General features: G+C 35.6%; 1 protein-coding gene across 1 annotated transcript in view; it reads left to right on the top strand.

Annotated features, from left to right (window-relative positions):
- The first annotated feature begins 8,537 nt into the window (after window positions 1-8,537).
- LOC132556514 (soluble scavenger receptor cysteine-rich domain-containing protein SSC5D-like) overlaps window positions 8,538-25,328 on the top strand; it is a 28,351-nt gene continuing 11,560 nt past the window's right edge. The window contains exons 1-2 of the mRNA XM_060220928.1: window positions 8,538-9,358; window positions 23,414-25,071. Of these exons, the coding sequence (XP_060076911.1) occupies window positions 9,097-9,358; window positions 23,414-25,071 (1,920 nt within the window). The 5' untranslated portion in view covers window positions 8,538-9,096. The remainder of the gene's footprint in view (window positions 9,359-23,413; window positions 25,072-25,328) is intronic.

Raw genomic sequence — 25,328 nt, 5'->3', positions numbered from 1 at the left:
ATGTGTATGTGAATATCCTAAGCTTGGACCTGGGCATACTACTACCCAGAAATGTTGAATTGTCTATCTATTATCCTAGTTATTTAATCAATACGGTATTAATGTGTAGTTTATAACTTTATCGGTCCAGAAAATTACAAGAAACTGAGTGGGAACTCATCCTAAAACACAACGTATGATATTTGTGCAAATGAAAATTATACAACTCCACAAGGTCTTAGATTTATTCTTGCTTGTCGACAAAGAGAGTTGAAAATTTGTTTCCAAGAGAGAGTGAAAAGCTCATTAAAAATATTGTAACTTAAAAAAAGAAAAGGTTTCAGCTTCAATAAATTTGATCTTTTGCGCAGCGTTTTAGAAATACACTCCTAAATAGTTTGATTGTGTCACTGTTCCTCCCGTCGTGGAAAAATATCGCTCATAACAACAACAAAAAAGAACACGATTGATCCCAGGTCTGTGGAATTCTTTAAAATCCATGTTTGATTAATTCTAGAGCAGTGGTATATCTTGTTTATCTTGTTTTGCGGTAAACCAATCCGTTTGTTCGGCAGGGTCGTTTTAAAATTAAAACAATGCAATGCTATTTAGCAAGATCTTAACAAATAAAAGGTCGAGCTTGGTAACCAAATATTTATCGTAATGTTCAACACTTGGCAAGAAGTAACAGACCGTCAACGCCTATAAGAAACACGATAGGCGTTAATTCTCCGTCAGTAGAATGGTATGTGACACTAATCGCTATATACCAGGTGGTAAGGACACACAGACAGAATCACACTTACCGAAAAAAATGTTGATCTCAGGAAATCACATTACGGAGAGACAATTAAAAAGTCAGCAATATCACTGACATCATATTATTAAACTCTGACTACTAAAGAGGGAAGGTCAGAGTTCAAAACGGGAGTTTATAGTATTCTGTTCTGGACGACTGAAGAGTACGGATCTTTTTTATTACATGATAATCGTTGATTAAAATGTTTGATGCCTGCCTGAAGAACTGGGCAGAGATTAAGTTAAAACAGCTCTGGCTATGCACATAAAACCAAAACCGGATCAAGTATCCCTTTATGTCTTGGCAGTCACACTAGATGTAAAAAGGAAATGATAATACCTTTCGTGACTTGAAAATTGACAATCCCATACTCTGAAGTACAAAAGTAGCAACAGGGCATTCAAAATGGACAACTTCGTACATAAATACGGTAAATCATATCATTGTTTCAAATTATAATTTTTATTGGGTATATAATGTTTTGATTCTGTCATTGTGAAGTCAGTATTAGTTAATTTAGATACACAATAATTATAAAACACGTATGACGTGATTTTACTGACCTGTAATTTTGTCGATAATCAAAATTCTTATTTTTCTTGAAAATGAGACGCATAACTAGGAAGCAGTTTTAATTGCCACAGGAAATTTTATTCGAAAATATGTTCATTTGCAATTAAGAATAAATTAAGAATATTTGCTTTTGAAAAAAACAACGAATACAAGCATCGTCAGAATGTTTCAACGAAAGCACGAAATGTCGAGATACATTCAATATTTTTCTTTACCTTCTGTGTGTCTTATCTATTGTTCTGCGATGGACTCATTGTGTTAACTCATACACCAATAAAATAAAACCCAAATACACAAAACCCTTAACTACTTTTACCTTAGTAGGTCAGCGATTTGTTTTCTTGGTTGATTGCTAAAAATAATGATCTGAACTTCTGTTAACAGGGATCGCCAAGTATTCCCAAAATCTCGGAGCATGAACGTTCTCACGAAGTTGTCAACTTGTATTCCAGGGTTATCTGTACCTATTCCTGACCTTTTAAGAAGATATCCGTAAGGGATGGGAATACATGTGTTATCGTCAAGACCAATGATTAGATCTACAGCAAACGGAAGTCATTTGATCCACCTTGTAATTGTACACTGTTAGTAGTAATTGTAATTATGTGATTGTCTAAATGAGACACACTTTCCCATTTGGCACCTTCCCTTTATCATGGATTCACACATAATACAATTTTTATTCTCTATTTGTCAATTCATACATTTATGCAAAAAACGATAGTCTCGTTTTCATTTTCAATAGAAAGAAAGAAGTGTCCGGTTCATAGAATCATGATGACGAAATGTATATCTCTGATAACATGTGTCTGTATACCAGATCACAAACGGAAAATCATAAACCATTAGAGTTATTTATAGTTACAATTAAACAGCAGTAACACATGTTTCATTGTTTCGCTGCTGCTAGGAATCTTGTTTGAAAGAACACACCCAACATTAGACCAGTCAACCACATACCGCTAGTGTAGGTGTTATGCCTTTACTTTCGCTGGGAAATACATGGCATCCTTTTTGTACGCTGATTTAAATGAAATGTATGTAAAGGTTAAATGAAACTAATCACTACTACCAAACTTTTGTGTCGTATGTTTAAATCCTACACATTTTCTACATTTTTGTATATTTGGTCAACAAAAGCAAGATTTTTAAGTGCTTATAAAACGAAACTGAAATGGTGACACATGTAAATAGATATATATGTTTGCTGATGGTGCCCTTTAACTTAATGACCGAGTCTGTCTTCTGTTGTTGAGTTTGAGCTGTGAACGTCCTCACACTTCCTACTGTTGTATTGTGACGTACACTTGTCTTCGAATATTAACGTTTGGAATTATACTTTTGTAAAATTGTTCTGGCTACGCTCAAATGGTAATTTATGAATTTGAATATCAGTTTTCATTTACTTTTTTCTGATTTCTACTTCGTAAACATGGTTGTTTTTAACAAACACCGGTAGGAAATATTGCTTACCCGAACATATCTAATGACCACCTGCGTTCAGTAAGAAGATATTTTAACTTTAGAGTTTTTTCTTTTTCTCTCGTGATCGAGTTGTCGCTATAAGTATACTTTAAGTGTCGAGGTGTCGAATACGTAGGACATTGGCACACAAAAAAGTTAAATATATTAGGTGCATTTCTTTTTACGTCGCTCACAGAGAACCCTAAACACAAATCATGCTAACACTGGAAGCCATTAAAAGAAAGTATTCAACAAACTGGACATATTTCTCTGTATCCTTCTTGTGCCTTTCTTATTAACTCTAAACAGCTGTCGAAATCTACAGCCATAAAACACATCTCCTGTCGTTATACAATTCGCTGAAATCGACCCACGTCATGACCTTGTACGATTTAAATAAGTATAGGAAATATAGCATCCTATGTCCTGTGTGTGAGGAACCTTCTTTCCTGTACTGTAAAGCCGTGGGATTTTCTTCAATACTCGAAATAGTTTTACAGCTACTGTTATGTCATTTACAAGACGCACTCTTAAGTCTGCTTTCTAACTTTGTTTAAACTAAAATTGTGGGAAATTGGACCTACATTTAGGCGTCTCTTAAGATCACGGCTATTCAATGTGCGTGTCACACGCAGGGGTAGCTGATAATGATGTGTTGTCTCGCAAACATAGTCCTTTCATATCCGAAATTGATTCTAGATAACAAGATAATACATATATGATAGTAATAACTGACACTAACATTCGGCACTTCACTAGCAATGGTGTAGCGTGTTATATTTCAAAATTTACAAAATGACCTACAAATTTGGTATGTCTCCCAATCTGAACCCCTCAACCCCCCGACCCCAATCCCACAACGTTAGCTTACTTTATAAGGCGAGCAATCGGTGGTACGTTTCAGCACGTTCATGAAGGAAAATGCTTAAAGAGATTGGAAATCTCGCGATAATTTGAACCATCGAGAATTAAAAATATTTACAACATTTGAAAACAGAAGACTTATTATGTATATCATGGTAATACCGGGATGACATCAACGGGTTAATATATGAATTGTCTGGAGATGAGAACTCTGTGATATATACACCGACATAATAGATTTATCTTATCCTTTACTATTGTTGCCTAGTGGGATCAGCTGTCGCCGTGTCGTAACTCCAAGTTCGCGAACACATTCTGTATGGTCTCAACGGTCACTCCAATGCTTTGTTGCTGTGACGTCATATTAGATCGTATCTACCCCATTGTTCTTTGGTTAGATGTCGACTCGTATTTTATTTTACAATGATACAAAGTGCAATAAGTATCATATCCCGTTGCTTTTATAAAATGTCAAAAACAGGTAACATATATCAGCGCAGGTCAATATTCACTGTACCTTGATCACAGTGCTTATCGTGTTTATCCTCATTGGTGAAAAAGGACGATAAAACGGAAATACCACACATTCATGCCTATAAATCAGACACACATTGTATTATCAGGGGCTGATTCTGTGTTACTACTTTATTCATGGCTATTATCAAATGCTGAAAACGTTTTAATTCATTCGTATTGTGGCACGGTTCAGGATAAACACATGTACTTTGACGTTGCTCTAAATATATCCGATATATGAAAATTACAAAATTTGTTTGATAATCGGGCTGTTCCACCTCCCCATCTAGATTTGAGTTTTCTTTCGATCATTTTGAATTTTCCGCTGTCGTATGCTAGACTTAGCATCACTGAAGAGTCATGGAAGGACTAAACAGCAGTATTCATTGTTTGGCTCTACTGTGTCTCACTCTTAATCATTAAATGGTGCTATTCACTTCTGTGTCTATTGTAAAAATCTTCGATAGAAAAAATCAAATAAGATTTACATTATTAACTCCTGAAATAGAACCGTTTAGGGCACATCGTGAGTGCTGCGGCTATCGTTGAATAATTCATGTCTGTCATAGAGTATACACTGTAGTGCTATCAACTTGTTAGTCACATGTATAAAATTAGAAGGTATTTTTATTTTGTTGCAGTGATTTATAATACAATTATTTCCAAGCTACGTTAAGAATTCGTCTATCTATTAATCAGAAAACGGAGATATTTGTATATTTACACATTGAGATAACTTGATTAGGACGTATAATGTACACAAATAATCTTAGATGCATATGCTGTATCTATTACATTAACGTCATGTTTATTCAGTTACAAATTGATAAAAATCCTAAACGTTTCGGACCATGTCATTGGTATTCTATACGTACATCAAACAAGCCGACAGCGAGACCCCACACTTTGTACCCTTCACTCCCAGGTAAGAGAGATTCCTATCAATTTGTATTTGAACCTTCGTTCAATTTATGACATGCTCCCACGTCCAGGTTAACACCCGTTTCCTGGTACAGTTGCCAAGGGTCTAGTTTCAGCTCCCATGTAGTTTGATTTCTTAGATTTCTCATATGAATATTTTTATGGAATGATTCATCGTTAAACAGAACAAATTTCTTTCTCATGCATGTCTCGAACTTGAGTGGTTGTGTAAGAATACTTTCACACGAATAATGTCAGCTCACTGTCAAGAACAGAGACATTAGTGTGTCTCCGACTCGATAGATATTGTGGTATTGCTTACTTAGTGCATGCCAAATTTTAGTACTATACCAAGTAAAATGAAAACAATATCTAACGGATTCATAGACTGAGACAAAAAAGCAAAATTTAACATAATACACAATAGCATGATAACAAACAATATGTAACACTAATACAGTACTATTAAAAGGTCAAATTACGTTTAAAAGTTTAAACGGTAAAAAGGACAAACACAAGAACATAACATCTTCAGTTTTCAGACGGTAATCTTTTGGCATAACACAAGAGCATCGTAAGAATTGGAATTGTTTAACTTTAATCACTGAAGAAAACAGTATTTGAAACATTGTTCAATTCTTCAACTCAACAAAAAATAATCAAGGATGTTGTTTTGGTTCATTCTATAATTTGGGCATCAAACACGGTATGACGCCCACGCCCACACGACACTTCTGTGTCTAGACTGCTGGGTTTGCTCCCAAATGCCTACGTTAACTATACCTTGTTTGTGTGAGATATGGCCCCACATCGGACATTTATGTGTGGAGTTTTAATAGCTCTCGATATCCTCTAGATACTTGATGTATAATCGCTACTTAAACAACTCTTCTGAAATATCTGGTACTGTATTTGAGCTGAGACGGAATGTTGGGGTGGTTGACCTTCCCGTACTTAAATAGATACGAGTTGTTAGCATCAGACAAATCTGTGGGCGACTACTAGACTTGTTCGTCCTACAGACGGATTGTTGGCCCTATAGACTATAGAATCGCTTACTCTACAAATAGAATTGCTTGTCCTATAGACAGAATTGCAATGCCAAATAAACAACGTCAACAACAGACAAAAAGCACCTTCAACAGCAGACACCGTCTGTATACAAGACAGTATGCATCGCCCCTACAGCAGGCAAGGACACAATATATCCTTCTGTCGAAATGACTAGAAGGAAGTCTACATAAGTTCCCAGTTCAAATGGTGCAGTTGCATTTCTTCAAGTGTCTAAGGCACACATTATCTACAGAGTATAACACAACACGTGTCCATTATAAATGTATAAAGTGGATTCTTATGAAGACATACTCTATCATCAGCCACGCCTATCTCGTTGTCGTGTTATACTTGTGCACTATAGATTATGTCGGTTGACACGTACTAATTAGTACAGTGCAAGGAGTGTACAATGGCCTCATACTTTATATCGCTGTGCACAGTCTAGGTGTATAGCACAGATCTCTCACATACTAACATGTTCTGCAGAGAAAAGAAAGTATCACCGTTGTTCAATAATCTGTAGTTCTGTAATTTCGTATATTCACCTGCTATTGTCCAACATACGGCAAAACACAATTACATGATGCCGTCCCCATAACATAATGTTGATTTGATATATTAAATATTTCAAGCATTCAGCAATTACTTAGTTTACCAAATGTGCAGGAATATAATGATTGCTTAATATGCCTGGTGATCAGATAGCACAGAGATAACTCACAAACAAGTTTTTTTCATTTTCACTTAAGCGACTGTTGTTCGACTCCACGAACGGCAGTGAAAAGATATGTGGTCATCTGCCCGACCATATTTGTTTTCCATGAGCTCTTTATTTTGTACAACAGTAGGATCCATCGTGTGTTTTATACTTTGTGGGTTTTTTCTGACTCGTCGTCGGATTTAATGGTATTTAGGAACATGTTCATTGTTATTTTAAGGTTGAACAACAGTCATTCAAGTTATCAGCATCTTTCATCAATAGAAATAGATACAGTATAGGTCAGTAAAGAAAACCACATAGTTCAGCTATTTCTGCTTTCTAGGACTCATCGGTGATACTAAGGGCTTAAGTAGCTGAAGTGACAGAAGAAATTCACAATTCCAAAATAAGTGATATACCGACATGCCACAGAATCTGAATTCAAACTATATAAAGTATAAAGAAAGAAAAAGACTTATGCGGAGACTACTGAAAAGATCACAGAAAATAAGACAACGTGGTCTGGAAGAAAAAGCGTATTTTGCTTCTCTAACGTCACTCGTATTGTTAATCTTGGTCAATCCAAGTATGAAGTGCCACGTTTCCACATTAGTACAAGGTTAAAGAAAACGGAACCACTAGAAGCACTATCGTGTGTCAAATTATACCAATTTCATTTCGCACAAGGAAATGAAATAATTTCCAACGAGATGTTTATGACAATTGTAAAATTAACTTCATAAACCTGAAAATCCCGAAACTAAATGATATGAGTTTGATTATCAGTTGCCGGCATCATACACGAAAATCGTTATACTGGACAGTCCTTGAACACGATTGGTTTGGGAATGCACGTTGTTTGCTATCGAGTAATGGGAAAATAAAATCATTATAATTATCGTACAACTTGGTGTAAAGCTGTTCTTGTTGATATCGTTGTAGAAAAAGATCGATGCAAGTGGTTGATTTCAATTTAATCAAAATTTTAAACTTGTTTGTCTACAAATGATTCATTTTCATGGTTCATACATACTAGGTTTGTTTTTCAATGTAAATTTCTGTATACAAATTTCAAAAGTTCATATCAACAGAGCGGAACGTATATGTTACACACATACATAGTGTTGAAACAGCTTATAAGGTTATGAGAATAGTGAGTGGAGAGGACGAGGACACACGTGAGTAAACATGTTGGGTAAGGTATGATGAAATAGTGTAAGATTTCAAAATGTTGATGTACGTAATATTTGTTTTAGTTTTCATCCAGCTAGAATAATAATACTAGACAAGAAGAATAAGAAATGATATGTTTCTTAACAGAAAGATAACCATACACTTTAGTAAGACGCCTACAGCAAACACAAGTGCAGCCTGCCCGAATCTGATGCCCCAGCACCTGTTTTGAGGAAGGTTTCAGGACAAAGGTTTGAAAAGTAACAGATTCTCTGCCAGTAATGTAGTAAATAAACAAGATGCATATATTCTGCACATGTACACATTATTTCTGATGAAACTCTTGCCTCATTGCTCTCGACTATATGTGTAATGCATTCACCACATACATCGCCATATCTCGCCTGCCTGATGACGTAATAGGTATGCTTACTATTTTGTCATTTTTATGCACAGAAACAAGTGACTAGATCTCTAAGTGGTACAGACGAACATACAGAGAATGCCAATGGGACACAACAAGAGGACATCGCATTAAGGCCGTACATTGGTGTGTCGGTAATGGTAACACAGATACCTTCAAAAGCTATGCAGGCCTGACAAACCTATCGTCAACTAATACCTTTGTAGATTTAACTTTTGCAAAGATATAAATACCATTGAGACTGTGGGCATAGCTGGTTTTGTGTTGGACCAGCGAATCAACAGGCGTATCTCTCAGTGGACGTCATATCATCACAGCCAGTCCTACCGCCTATCTTGTCTGACATTGTATTTGCTAACCGGGGTTCATGAGTTTTAAATTTCATTGAACTTTGCCATTGACATGGGTCAACTAACGCGCGCTTTCATAGTCTTAAGGAGTAGATGGTGCACGCGCCTGAATTTACAAAAATGTCTGTGACGAGACGATTCTGATAGTGTGTGAGCAGACGACAATCAGACAGGAGCTCCCGGGAGAGCAACAGCTCGTCACAAATATCTATACCAGCTGATTGTTTTTGGTGATATTGAATATTAATTTCTTGTGATAAATATTACCAAGACCATCATGGGGTATTCAGTGTTATTAGCAGTATGTATGTACGGGATGTTGTTCGGTGTGTCTCGAGGAGTCTTCAGGGATGGAGACATACGACTCCTGGGGGGTCGGAAGGCGTCCGAGGGGACAGTTCTCATCTACCATAGATATCGATGGGGAGCTATTTGTGACTACAGCTGGGATCTTAGGGACGCTAATGTCGCATGTCGCCAGTTAGGATTTGTCAGTGCAATCGCAGCCACCGCCAGAAGTCGATTTGGACAAGGAAGACGTAAGTTTTAACTGAAGTTTCTATTGAACTGTAATTTAGATTTATATATATATTTCCTTTTCCGTTAATATTTAATACAATATTTTCCTTAATGATTTCAACAAAAGTGTAACATCGCATAGTAATTCTTGTTTTTCCTAGGACTTCTACATAAATTACATATCGTATTCATAAGATTTATTGTGAGTTTAAGAATTGGCTCATGTAGACATGATAAGCCTAAAACTACGGTATATGAAATATTGTATAGCTGTTTTAATTATTTCTCCTGCACGTCCTTTGTAAAAGCCACGGAATCGAATCCTCTGCTCTAAAAATAACCTTTACATAACCAAGAAAAAATAAGAACACAAGTGTCACTTCAGAAATTTTGCTTACTAAGTACATTAAAATGTAAACTTGGAGTAAACAGGAGATTCACAGTGGCAGCACATTTCATCAGGAGGTGTAAATACACCGTGAAACGTGCTCCGACTGTAGAATCCCTACTACAAATACTGCACTCCTCGTTTCCGTGGGCGGGTATTGTCGAAAGAGAATTTAACATTTAAAACCCATACTTTACAACTAACTTCATAGTTGAAATTCCCTCGTAAAGAGAATTATAATTTATTCGGGTTTTTACGGGGGTATATATTATTTCAGCAGCTGTTCTAACAAGTATCTAGAGCAAAACTCGAGACTCCTGAACATAAATGAATACGCTGGTTGTATTTTTATCTGAGGTATATCAAGCAAAATATTTAAAATCATATTCATGTCTGGGAAGAAAAAGAATGGCCCTATATGCACAATGAACATGTCTACTTTTTAGACGATGTCCATGTAGACATGCATTGAGCATTATCTCCTCTCACATATCGTCTTCATCATCGTCACCGAAACTACTTTATGTGATAAACTTACGTTGGTAACATTAAGGAAACAAAGAACATCATTTCTGATAATCTGTTATTTCCTAACTGCACGTTACCACTGTACAAATTCATATTTAGGATATCTTAAAATCGACCGACTTCAAGTTTAAACAATGCATACTGTGCCTTTTAATTCTTGTATACGCGATAAAACTTTAGGCGAACAAAAAAACACATATAAAATGATAACGGTCTCGCCATGGAATGAAACCTAAAACGGAAACAGATGATAGGAAATTATACTTTTATGTTTAATACATGCATAATGTATAAAATGTATATTTCTTATTTTAATTTATCTAGATCGCAGTCAGCTGTGTAACTTTCTTTTGTGTGAGTGTAATATCCTAACGTGCAGGGATAGTTAACACCCAAGAGTCAGACCACAAGTCAATGTAAGATAAAAAGCAGGTTACAAAGTCACAAACGTAGACGGTTATAACAGCGTCAGTAAGCCAGAACCAGGCAGCTGTCAAAACTTCATAAATCATTCATTTTTTAGCATCTGTCAAACTTGCAAGGCATTTGAACGGCAAACGATGGAACATGCAGTCACTCCCATACATTTCTCTTCTGCATTTGCTATGGAACATTCGACTATAGCTTATTACAATACTGATAGAAGGAACAATGACACATTTTAAAAACTTCTTCTTGTATCGCTTTCTGTTTAAACGTTGAAATTGAAGATACAAGATGCTGTCATTTTTTAACAACGATAAATCGATCGCTTTTCAAGTTTATAAAAAGATAATTTCCAGTCTAATATTATATATAGAGAACGTTCTAGATACATTTCATGTAGTCTTGAAGTCTTCTGGTAAGTTGTGATACAGTTATTACTTATTATGGTATGCTTCCTTTATGTTTGATGTCTCTTCGGAGTGTCTGTTACACGAGAATGTGGTTAGCAGATGTTCGTATGCAAAGTGACGAGATAAATTGTTTTGACTGGTCCTGTTCAAGTTTGAAGAGTTACTTCATGATTTTATTTGTCGTGCAAAAATGTCCGCGTCGTTTATTTTTTTATTATTTTTATTTTCTTCCTTTTGTATATACATACATATTTTTTATGAGGATTTATGGGAGGTGTTTATTTGAAACATGGCAGATAAGGTGCAAGATATTTAAAATGTTTTGCCGTAGAAAAACTTTATCAGTAAAGAGGCTTTTATGAATTTATTAGATTCACATGTTATTTATAACGTACTTTTGTCAGAAGGATTTCCTGTTTGTGGTCTAGAATAGCTGTCACTACAGTACACTATATTACTGGTCACTATAACAATGTTATAGAAACTGATCACAATATTAGTCTGCAATATTTCTCTAGTAAAATATAAATATCATTATCAAACAAACCGCTATTCAAAAATGATTAAATTTGGCAGTAAATGCATCTTCTTCGTCTGATATTTTAGTTTTATTACGACCAATGTGGATTTTCCTCACTCGACTCGTTGGTTAAATAATTTAGGCCCTTAGTATCTATAATGAATCCTAGAAGGATGTATGATGGAGATTAATTCTTTTAACTCTACTGTAAATAACTCTAAATTTGCATAGGAAGGTGCTATACAAGTGCATTTTTTGCACAATCTTTTATACAGCAAAATAACAATTTGATGAGGAGCATCACCGTCAATCATTGATAATCAGTAATTCAGCGACACTGCTTTTACTCGCACTGTTTCATCGCTAAACCTGTGTAAATGTAAAATTATAGGGGACCACGTATTTAATGTAGCGAAGAGATGAGATGTACAATGGGTCTAGCCTACACCTTATACTAGCCTATACAATTAATTTATCAACGAGAGTATCAGTTACAAACGAAGACTTGCCAATACCGAGGTCGGTAAAATTTACCATATACTTAAGATATAGCGTAAACTAATACATTAATGGTTGAAGAGGCTCTCATATTTTAACATTTCAACAAATGATAGTCTTTTGGCTTTATTTACATAATTCATATTCTAGACAAAGGCAATTTACAATATACGCTAAATTAAATTATCTCTGTTTTTATGCGTTTTAAAAATACATATATCGCATTGTTGTATTAGAAACTAAGCAATTCCTTTGTCTTTATACACCAAATATCATTTGTACTAGATATCCTAATTATCATTACATACAGTTGATTAAAAAAGATAAATACAGTTACGTGACACTTAAACCCAAAGAATCAATTAAATATTTAGTTGATATATTAGTTTCAACATAAAACGTCAGTTTTTTAAAAGTCATTAATTTTCTAGTGAAAGATAGTGTCACTTTGGGACTTGTGTCCATGAACAGGAAAACGAAGATCAACAAAGGAAAAAAAGACAAACACAATATATATTCCAAAGTATGAACTAGAATGACTTAATATGTATATTTCATTAAGTCATAACTCAACAAAACGTGAAATATACCTGAATCTATGTTCATCAAGGATGTTACAGATTTGTAGTGACCTAGCATACATAACCAGATTTTCTCAAGCATTTCCAGATACAAAATCAGACAATAGAAGAATTCCTTTATATTATTGTAAGTGCAAACAAAGAAACCACATTTATAACAATACATCAGCATCCGAACACACCGCTTGTCTTCAAAGAAAAAAGATGTAGCTAACTGTTTAATAATGCCGATGTTATTTTTGTAACACCATTTCTATATTACTGTGAAGCCTTTCATCTTTTTTCGACATGGTTAGGGGAAATATAACTAGCATTGACTTTTAAACATATATCAAGACATGTATATATATACAAGACTTATACCATGATTACAACAAGGTCAAATTGTGTAATACAAGTCTAGCTTATCTCATATATATTTTATCCCTTCCGACTTAAACTAAATGTGGAGATTTGAACGCCAGACCTTTTTAAAGTGGATGTCTGAGAAAGGTAGCTAACTTTTCTGTTTGGTACAACATTAACAGCTTTCTACTAACCTGTATGATAAAGTGATTTTCGAATTGTTCCCTAGCGTTAAGATTCTGTTTCTAGTTATAGTTTCTAGTAATATCCAAGCCTCCAATCCTATAGGTTTGTCATGCCACAATCAATTAAATAATCGAGGCGTTGGTCCTAATATCACGATTCTTCATTCAAAATACCCGCAGTTGACAAACAGAATGACACCACAGGGTTTTGAGAGATGGACGTTTAACGAAATTTAGGGAAGTTTTATGATCGCAACTGTGATATCATTGGGAAATGATCTCCTTAGATTTGTTCTCGCAATGTTGGTTGGCCTGGTGATTTCGTTTTCACAAAATGATGTTATTTACTTGCATATGTCGTTGATAAAGCTGAAGACACAGACCCTTCCGGAACACTTGATTTTATCCTCTTAGTACTTTTTCGATGATCTCTGTGTAAAACGTTGTTTTGTTCAATGTTTTACCTGTTTTGTATATTCTGCTGACATGTTGGTATTAATGCTATTCTTACATGGTCATTGGTGTTATTACACATAATGCTGAAGATAAAAGAAACAGTATTTTAGAAATATTTATATAAAACCAGATCCCGGAAAAGAATAACGCCAAAATATAACTATGTCAGACATTTTTAACTCGGAAATCTAGTACTGTTAGACGTCATACTCACTAGACTTGTGACAAAATGTGAATGGCTTACGTGGAGAATGTACATATAAACAATATGAGACTGTGTGTCGGTTACATATTTGAACAATGCTGCCCATTCATCATCTGTGTGAGAAAACAGCACGCAGGGGTTCCTTTGTTCTAAACCCTGGGCCAGTAGGTCATTTGTATGGTAGATAGCCATCCTTTTCACAATAGCTTTAACATATCCTTTTTGCACAAGCATTGTGAACTTAAACCAGCATATTTAGTGAAGTTTTCAAAAATGTAGTTTATATATGTATCGTTCAATGCTTCAAGGCTTAATACTACCTTACATCAGCATCCTGAAATTACTTAAGGATACAATTCCATTAACCTTCCAAGTTTGTAATACTGAGAGCGAAAAGTAATTTCAATGATGAAAGCGTTCTGAAAGTCAGTAGGCCTACCGGATCTTATAGTCTTAAACACGTTCTTTCAAGTGACCATCGAAGCTTGCAACCCTCTCTCACACCACATAAATCAACAGGTGTGCGTTATCGTAGCTGAAACAGTGAGGAAGAGATAGAGGTACCATTTCGCTTTAACAATTTCCTCAATTAAAGATTTTTATCTATTTCAGTTTCACACACATCATAAAAATATATAAATGAGAACATGCGTAATTATGTTATATAACAACTCTTAAAATAACAAGTCAGCAAAATATTTGAGGTAAAGGTGCGTAGTTTGCATAATTTGCATTTATGTCGTAAACCAATTATTTGTGGAAATGGTTGATTTGGACCAGACAGTTTGAAGAAAGATAGCCATTAGAAATAATTACTAGTTCTACCTCTCTGATGATTGTATCCTTTCTGTTAAAATCACGTAAATGCTGCAGTGAAACCATAATGGCTCCGAACCAATGCAATGTTAAGTGGACGTCTTCAGAACCACGTGCGGAATCTCGTCGTTATCTAACATCTTACAAATATGCACTCTTCAAAATATGTAGTAAAACGTGGGCATGTACCGAGTTAGGAATGACGTGATGTGCAGGCGTTACATAACAAATTACAGATTACAGGTGCGTATTTGCCATTAACATTTTACAGGGTTATAACACCTCATGTGGTGGCGATCTTTGGATTTCAATAAGTCTGCTTAATCACTTAGAAATTATAGACATCACAACAGGTTACTGCATAACCTTTGCAATGTAAAAGATCCTTATGCTCTACTTCTGCATTCCTAATTATATCATATTATTAAACTAACTCCTTCGTGATGTTTTTGATACTACATCCTTACAAAACAATACAATTTCCATATGTTCTAATAATATTCATCTACAAACAACTGTTTCTTACCTTGTAGGTTACAGTTATGGTTTCAAGTATCTCTATGGGTTATGTGATATCATGCAATACAAAAGTACAACCGTGTAATGGGAAAATTATTCCTAGTCATTCATTATTTAAATGTGAATTCCTCCAATGTCGCAATAATGTTTCAGCGAACAATTTAGAACGTATACTAAATGACATTGCTATCTTTGGGGTTCTCTCAGGCATTAAATAGATGCAGTAACTAGTTCAAGGGTAGTATCTAGACTGTGTCATTCATTTCACTGTGAATATTTAGTCTCTCGTTGTCAAATTATGCATTGCCAATTAAGACAGTTTAATATGTCGTTTTCTGCTTATGTTGTAGGTAAGTAGAATAAAATTAGCCTAAACGTTCTCTGAAACTATCATCGGGTGCAATACTGGGAAGTATCATCATTGAAATGTAATCTAGGGTATAATTAACATTAAATTATAATTGCAACTAACGATCAAATAATAAAGGCTGGAGGGGTTTGAGAGACGATGTGTTTTTAATAAAAACTGGCTGTGTGTTTCCATAGTACTGTACGTGGTGAGTAAACACGTATACAGACACATTTTAAGTGGGTTTGGTGGGTTTTGTAGTTTCCTATCAGTACATAATTGTGACTGACAGACTTGAGTTTATCGCGGAATGTTAGTAGGTCTGTAGGAGATCACATAACGAAACCTTACAGAAAAAAACTGCGTTCCATGCGATAGCAGGAAAACCCAGAAAAATGAATACGTCACGAAACTGAAAATGAAAGTGTACTATTGTCACATGGATAGTGACATCATCTACACACTGATTAATTTCATTATTCTTTAATTGGTATTTTAAATGCATGCTCCTGTAACAATCTCATTATCTCTACCACTACCAGTAAACTATTTATACCCTATTGGGCCCTCACTTTAAGTCGGAACACTTTGTGGATTTTTTGTTTATTGGCAAGGTTTTTAATGTTGAGATTGTTTATACGTCAAGACGTTTTTTTCCTTTTTTATTATCTCATTCGTTCTTTATTTCCCCCTTTTAACTGACCGTAATCAATGCTTTTACGTCAAACTTTCAAACACGACAATGTGTTAGCTTTACGGTAGCATACTAATGGACATTTTAATCCAGTACTGATCCCCACGTAGGTAGGAAGAACTCACAGCAAAATGAAATCAGAGTATAAGTGAACATCATTTCAAAACCATGTTGTTTATGTGTCCATGTGCTGCAGATGGGCGTCATTCGTACACTTAATTCATGTTTATATTTTAAATGAATGCAACATAAATCATATAAAATCACGCCAACATTTGAATTTGTATATTTAAAACCATATAATGGTACAGTGTAATATAACAACGAAGTGTGCCAGCATTTACAAAACCAGATGTGGAAATAACATAATGGACTTTATCCTAACGTCACCATGTAATTGAAAATATGGAGGATGACCTTCGCATCAGAGTTGTAAACTATTGTGTGACCATCTGTATCTTATCACTCGAGGCATAGCCTGCTGCGTAGCAACCTTTCATCGAAAAACAGGGTAAGGAATGATATAATTCTCCGGAATATTATTTGTTCTCTGATGATAAAAAGTAATGATATTGTAATCCTATATCTGCTTTAATTCAGTGTGCACACTGTGTAAATATGATATTAACGCTGTTGTATGCCGTTTGTAACGTGAAACCTTTCATAGGACATACAAGTGAAACCAGACATTATTGGCGTGTTTTCATTATTATCAGGGACTTCCTGTGTATGATATCATAATAACATGAGAATGGGTTTATTCATAATAACTGCAATGTCGGGAGTTTAAACTACGAATACTCAAATCATGACATAATGACATGATTATGTTTTCGTAATGAAATTGTTTCATTGTGTTTTCTTTGTGTGATTCAGTGATGACGTTACAGATGAGGATATGCACGTGTAAGTTTTTCGTGACAAATAATTTGCTCAGTTTTACGTTATGTAAAACTGATATGAAGTGCTGGTTTGTGACGATTTTGTGAAAACCACAAAATTTCAGTATTAAGAAGTCGACTTCAATCTTATGATACAGTTTCCACGTACATAAATATTGCTATGTCCTATAGCAAATATATATCATTGTATTGTACGGTGTAAAGAAACGAAATTGATGAAATATCTATATCTGAAGGTCATAGTACATATCGTTAGATGGAAATGAAAACAAGAGTCTAGACGATCCAGGAAAACAATATTCACTACTAACATCATAACAAGAGAACGCTTGCTAGGTCAACATCCTATGGGCGTTTATATTGCAAGAAACATACCAATTAGCAAAGGAACGACAGAAACACTTTACTGATTCTGACATGATATTATGACGTGTACCAGAGCCAATCTGTTCAAAACCTAATCACCACCGTGACGTGTCCCAAGCAATTTCCATGATTCCGATGATTTTTACTTCCTGACGTTAACTTCTTCCTGGCAGTCTGGTAATTTACACCCGTAATTACTTCAGGAACATCTTGTGTCGATACTTCAGACCCCTAGATACAAAACATTCGTATGACGCAGTATGATAATTGTGTCATAGTGTGTGTAACAAGAAAGTAATATTCACTGGAGCGCCTTATGTACAATTCTATCAGACGGGATGGTCACCACATTAATCATCCAGAATCCATGGATTTAGGAATATAGATATCAATACCGCGTAAATAACGATCCTATGTTTAATGTACACTCTTTGTTTTATAACCAACTGTTAAATTTTAATGTATAAACATGCGTGTACAGAGTCTGCTGTGAGCTTTTGTAAGCACTGTTTGTATTAATTATGTCAATAATACACAAAGCACAAAAGATATTTTGTGTTTGATAGCATTCTGATCATGTTTCTGTATCCGGGACGGTTACATACGACCATCGCTTGTAACCTATATGGAGTTTAATGATGGTTATGTTTACTGCGGGACGTTCGTTTCCTCTTCTAAATGACGATATGGTTTACTAAGTTAACACATCAAAATGATACCACATGAATCCGTACGAAAACATGTCATAATATTTCTGCCATGTTAAACAAACACAGCTGTAGCTGACAGATAATACTACCTCATCTGACGTATTCAAATGTGAGGATTTATCTTTAAATATATATACATATATATATACCAGCTTGAGGAAAACAGTGCTGTAGGCACATGAAGTGATATCTGTTTTGCAACCTACACCATGTTCACTTGTAATGATGTAAACGATTTCTTTTCACTAAATCAAAACAATTCAACACAATCAAAAGTAACTACTGTCCATTTTAATTATTCGATATTTCATATTCTGTCGAAGTTGAATAACCGAATGCATAATTCATAATGGATATAAGTACATGTAAACTATATGACATCGCTTACTTCAGTAGTAAAGGAATGGCGACTTGTTACTTATTGTCAAATCTAGGAAAATAACAAACTATGACAAATAAGTCATGATAGTATTCTTATTTGTATATGTAGCTCTTATTTGTCGGACAGTGGTTACGTGATTTGTGTGTCAGCGAAATAAATTTATCCTGTATGTCCTAATACAGAGAAAAGGAATATGTCAACACCCAGAGTCTAGACACAAACAACCGCAAACATTAGCAAGAAATACGTGATACTTTCAAAGTAATTGTAGAAACAATTAACGTTTTAATGCCCTTTTACATGAAACATTTGTTGTTTTATTTCAAAGTAAGAAAAAACACATTTGATTTAATCATCTCGTGTTTGATTTGTGTTTGTGCAACAAAAGGCTTCTTTTGACAATCTAAAGTATTCGGCAGGTATTCGAGACGTTTATTTTACGGCCCATCAGTAGTTTATTTTCATGTTGCCAAGTGATTTGTTGTCAATGATGCGTGCGACAAAGATTTGTAGCCACTCGCACAAGTAGCTAATCACAATACCTTTCAGCTCCTTAATTTCCTCTAAAGGTGTAAATTGGTAGGGTTGACATCAGGTTGACCCTAGCCCTTTGAAGCCCATGTTAGACCAATGAGCATTCATTTACGTTTGAAGGAATCCATTTAGGTGGCCAGGTCTCAAAGCCGTGGTACAGTTTGAAGGCATAGCGTAGTTTCTATGTGATTGATGTTGAGAATCAGATCTAATATCTCGGTGCTTATATGGGTGTAATTCAGCGATTAGAAAACCAGTTAGTTTAAGTAGAGACAAATTAGTTCTGATTTGTGAAGCAAATCGGTCCTTTTTAATTCATTAGTGTGATTCTATTGAACCAAAGATAAATCAGAAACTAACGTGCGACTTAACATATATTTCGGAATGTTGGGTTTTAATGGTTTTGTGTACATTATCACGTATAGGATAGTAACATACTACATACAAATACACTTCCTCTCACAAGGGCACAAAGAAGGGATCTGGTCACGCAGTTCATCACATTTTGATTATGTCCATATCATTCCGTAATCTTAGACAGTTTTGCATGCCGGTATACTGATAAAATATATCATTGTTCAAAACTTAATCGCCAGTTGATACGACTTAATTTGGTGACAATGTACATATAAACAGTTCTCGTGTCGCATCTCATCAGAGCATTGCTGCTTTCCCCTTTAATACATTTATATCCGATTAACCCTTTAGTTTAAGGGTACCATGGCAATACATCAGTGGTAAGGTCCTACTGTGTCATAATGGAGAGGTCACTAACGACCGGTTGGGTAGAGTCGAAGGTTTTCTCTACCAGGTTGAAGAAACACAACACAATTTCCCGCCCTATGCAACTTCTGGCATATGTATAACTTATAACCTTATCCACACTTAATGTACTGACGTAATCCCCCCTTAATCTCCATGCTCACCTTACCTGCTACATAGACGACAAACAATGAACAAATGCATGTCTGGAGATCGTAAATGTATTTGAACGAATATAAGTGTCAAAATAAATCTTTCGTCTACATAGTATCAGAATGGAATGTTATTCAATGGTGCAAATTTACCTTATTAGATTTCGGTACGTTTCTTATAGCGTCTATCACCATACAGGATACACATTCTTTACCTCGTAAGTGAATACGTATTTGTTCGTAAGGATGGACAGAAGTATTGTACATGAAATTTGTTTGAATCCGTTTATATAATAAAATGTATTACTCTACGTAAGTGTTTCTGTCTCCTTAAACTGTAAAACATATTTAAATACAGATACACAAAATATGTTCTGCATGCATTAGAATCCGTAAGAATTGAACATTCTGTCAATGGTCGAACAAGTGTAAGTATCGATACAAAAAGTCACTTGAATCAGATATTGATTTTCTGACAGTTTAACAGTATTTGAGAGTAATGGTGAATACCCTTACCACCAGTACTTGTATTCTGACGCTAGATATCGACCATGTATATGGCCATGTGGTTGGCTATCGCTACAATCGTAACCCCTTGGTATGTAACATCCACTTCCTGTTAATTTATCTGAGTATGCTCAATTGACAATCAAAGAATGTGCTGTCAAATAAGGGTGGATTTCCTTCTATTTGTAATGAGCTACACGAAAGTGTTACAAGGGGCACCTGTTTGATCAAAGAACCTAAGTACCTACCAGCAGAGCAGCTAATTGATATCTCACAAGTGTGTGCATTTCTGATGGACATCTGGAGACCGTAATTTGTGCAAACACGAATCTTATGTTTAAATAGAACCTTCTGCAATACAGTAAATGAAAACAATTAGGATATGGTTTGAATAAAACACATCATTATCTCACAATCAAGAGTGGAACATCGGATATTGTTCACTGAAAAGACATATGTTATGTCATAATTAAACCCTGTCAATGTTAATATCAGCAATAATTGGCGTCTGTTGTATACGCTCGTCAGTGATTATTATCAGCGCTACACAAATCGTGTCACGATAGCGAATTAGTTTTATCTAGCTGTTAATGTTGATCCGAAAAATGCAGTAGAAAAATGATATTTGCTCTTACAGGTAAATGGACCGAAAAAAACCTTGAAGATAAGTCTTGGTTTTTTTTATTTGAATAATGAATACGGTATTTTCATATACAGTCTACTACATTTCTAGTGTGTAATGATAAGTAATGTATGATGCAATTTCATATCAGAAAGAAATACATCTCATAGCATGTATATTGATCGTTTGTTATTATCAATTAATGTATATGATCATTAATCGACAGGTTTGTAATGTAATTCTATTCAATTGTTACAATAATTACTTATATATTTATCAACATTTATTTGTTTCCATGTCGTACAATATCTGCAGAATGTGGGCCATTAAGATAGAGTTCTAGAAAACTGGTATTCTCATGGTATTCATCTTTAGTCATCCATAACTAACATCACGTTTAGTGCTGTGTAATTCTATCTAAATCATAATTTAAAACACATATTATTAAGCACTTCGGTCATTAATCTCTTAAAGAATAAAGCTTTTTGAAGATGTATTATGCTTTTAATATGTGAACGTTTCGAATTAAATTAAATGACCATTATTTGAAATCGTATATGCATCCTGCTGTAGGTTTTGGTATCAATGTAAGATAATATGCTTGTGAAATCAATTATTTATCATATAACTATAATATCATACATCATCAAATAAGTCAGCCAGATAATTAGCAATACGCTTAACCAAGTTCACCTTACACAAATTAGCTAACTGGAGTTTCGAACGCGATTTGATTCACGATATAAATGCAATGTAGATTTAATTTATCAACTCAATCATCATTTGCTAAATGTGGTGCGATGAAATGGAAGTTTGGCATTGATGTGGTACGATTGTGACTAATGGAGCTTAGTACTAACACAGGTTACAAAGCACTCCAGCACATACCAGTCATACTTCAGCCCTGCTATAAACTGCCCTATCAGTCATTATTTAGCTCTCCAATCAAATGAAAGATAGGTGGGATTATAGTCGTAACCAATCATAAACCCTCATTCATGTTGTGTTAACAATATAGCAGTACAAATTGATGTGTATCTAAAGCTGTAAAATATATTAATGTCCAGCACTTGAATGTTCCTTATATTGACATCGTACTGTTGACTCATTGTATACTTTCACAACTATCGTTCTTACGAAATCCGTTGGCATTAAAAAAAATTAGTTATATTTAATCTGTATAATTATAGATTTTTGATAAAATATCACTAAATTTGTATTCAAACAGAAACCTAACAGGAATATTTACCACTTATCAGCGGTAAAACAATGTAATTTGATATTTTCAATTGTCTTTTGACGGCTGCCTATCTTTCAATACCGACTCTGTCACATTATATGGCTACCTGAGTGTCATCCTGATTTCGACATTCATGCCTCCATTGACAGTTCTCTCTGATTATGACAATGTTGACCGTCTGCCTTTCCGGACTGTCACCCTGTCAGAATATCTCGGAAAAGATGACATCTACATTATACCGACTGACAAAGCTTTTAAGCAATCTTTATTGAGGAAATTATTGTGCTCAGTAAGCTTTGCTAAACAGACTTTTGTACCAGTTCTTAGTTTCTTGTTCTAAGTCACGCACAGTAACCCCACCTATCCCATCCTCCCTGTGATAGCACCCACATGAAGAAAATAGTAATGTTAGGGTGATGAGAACTACTTTCTACAGTAAGCCAATATCTTACCTATTGGTGATCATAAACAACCACGTGTTACTGAAAACATAAAATGGGGGCGATCAATAGGGGAATGAAATTAGATATTTCTAAACCGAAAATATCAATATCCTTGCCAGTGGTACAAATTATCGAACAGTTTAAATTATCTGGGACATTAATATCGTACAATATGGAATAAATGTGTCTGAAGTATGAATTCTATATCAAAATATTCCGCGTATATTTAGCAATAGTATAAAATTGTGTCCAGATTTGACCGAGTGACAAAATTTAAGTGTTGTTTCTTTTTTTTATCCAAATCGTAATACAATGTGATGAAGAAGGAAAATTATACTGTATGGTATTACCAGATTCTCGAGGTCAACCGAAACATCAATATGACCTCGGTAGTCTTGATATACGGTATGAAAAATAGCAATCAATAAGAAATATTTTGACAAGATGATGTTTCTGAGAAAGATATCCTATATGAGTCTATCAAATATATTTCCTCAATATACTGATATCACACAGCTCTTTGTCTCTGTTTCAGGTTTTAAGTGGATGTCGTATATGCACTGTCGGGGAAACGAGATCCACCTTACGCAGTGTAGGTATCCTGGGTATGGACGGGGTACAAGGCACAGGTTCTGCGCGGGCCGATACACGTCTGCTGGAGTAAAATGTCGAGACCATATTACCACGACTACCTCTACCACTACAAAGGTAACAACTCCAAAACCAACCACTACTAGGCTTACAACCACAACCACCACTCCGAAGCCATCCCGAAGCGCCGTCGATACTGGTCCTGCTGCACTCATGGACGGCCGGGATACTGGCTACGTCATTCTCCCTGATATCAATCCTGGTTCTTCAATTTCCGATAGGGATCAGAATCATCATATTGTGCATGGGATTGATAACGAGATTTCCCACGATAGGATTATCATATCCGCTACTCACGCTCCAACTGCTAGACCAACTACCACCACACCAACTACTACCACTACACCGCAACTAACAACTACAACACCAAAGCCAACCACAACACCAAAACCAACAACCACAACTACCACAACATCAAAACCAACAACTACAACTACTACCACTACACCGCAACCAACAACCACAACAACCACAACACCAAAACCAACAACTACAACTACCACAACACCAAAACCAACGACTACAACTACCACAACACCAAAACCAACAACTACAACAACCACAACACCAAAACCAACAACTACAACAACCACAACACCAAAACCAACGACTACAACTACCACAACACCAAAACCAACAACTACAACTACCACAACACCAAAACCGACTACACCAGAACCAATTACAGTCAAACCTAGCCCGCCTCCGACAACACCTAAACCAGTGACAGCAACGCCAAGGCCTATTGCACCTACCCCAGCGGCTGACAACAACGAGATTCAAGTGCAAGCTGTCAGCAATTCTATTGAAAACACGAATGCTAATTCCATCGATACTGTGATCAGCAATGTTCTTGATAATTCCATCGTGCCTGTAATCCATGACGCAACACCAAAACCTCCTACACCTAAGCCAACAACAGCAACAACAACGACCCCAAGGCCGACAACAACCACGACGCCTAAACCAACAACAACACCTAAGCCGACTTCAGCATTACCTAGACCGACAACACGACGAGCTGCTATTGACAATTTAGCATCTAGGGAAGAGGCAACGAGACCGAATCTTACGGTCAATAGATGGACCATGGACAGGGTCCTAAAGCGATGGGTGTTGAAGCTTAGTAACGGCAAAATCTTGGTAGCTAAACCAGGAACAAGAGCAGAACGGAAAACTTTAGCTCAATATATTGCAATGCGCAAAGCAGTATTTGGCGAGGCGATACCAGCTCCTTCCACCACAACAACCACGACAACAACTACAACGACATCAACACCATCAAGGGAAGATGAAATGAAGGCAGATACCGCAGTTACACAAGCTCCTAGCTTCAATGGTATCAACAGCGTGGAATCAAATTCAAATACGGGGTATGGAGGTGCGACACGCCAACGAGTTAGCGAATCACAAAGACAAGACTCAAGAAACAATTTGACGGACGACAACCGGATATACCCTAATGGTATGGAACGGTATAGGAACGGAAGTAGTGGCCATAGACACAGGCATCACCACGGCAGGCACAGAACTCCTGCAAACGTGAGTATATATGTGCTGTAGTGTTAACGACTAGCAAATTGTCCTTCTGTGGATAGGCTACAAAGTACTTCAACTGAAAGATAGTAATTGTGAATGCACGTAATAGCAAAAAGCTATAAAACTATAATTTTGTGGTTGTCGTTTGATTTGTTTGTAAATACCAAGTTATACCTTTTCCAATTAAGAATCTAGTGCTTTGCTATCTGTAGCAACAGACAACATTATCTTATTTTAGGCAATGCTATGTGTTATCTAGG

The sequence above is a fragment of the Ylistrum balloti genome, unplaced genomic scaffold, assembly GCF_031769215.1.
Source record: "Ylistrum balloti isolate Yb309-2 unplaced genomic scaffold, AGI_CSIRO_Ybal_v1 Utg370574, whole genome shotgun sequence".
NCBI classification, from domain to species: Eukaryota; Metazoa; Mollusca; class Bivalvia; order Pectinida; family Pectinidae; genus Ylistrum; species Ylistrum balloti.
This window is presented reverse-complemented; position numbering and strand designations above follow the sequence as displayed.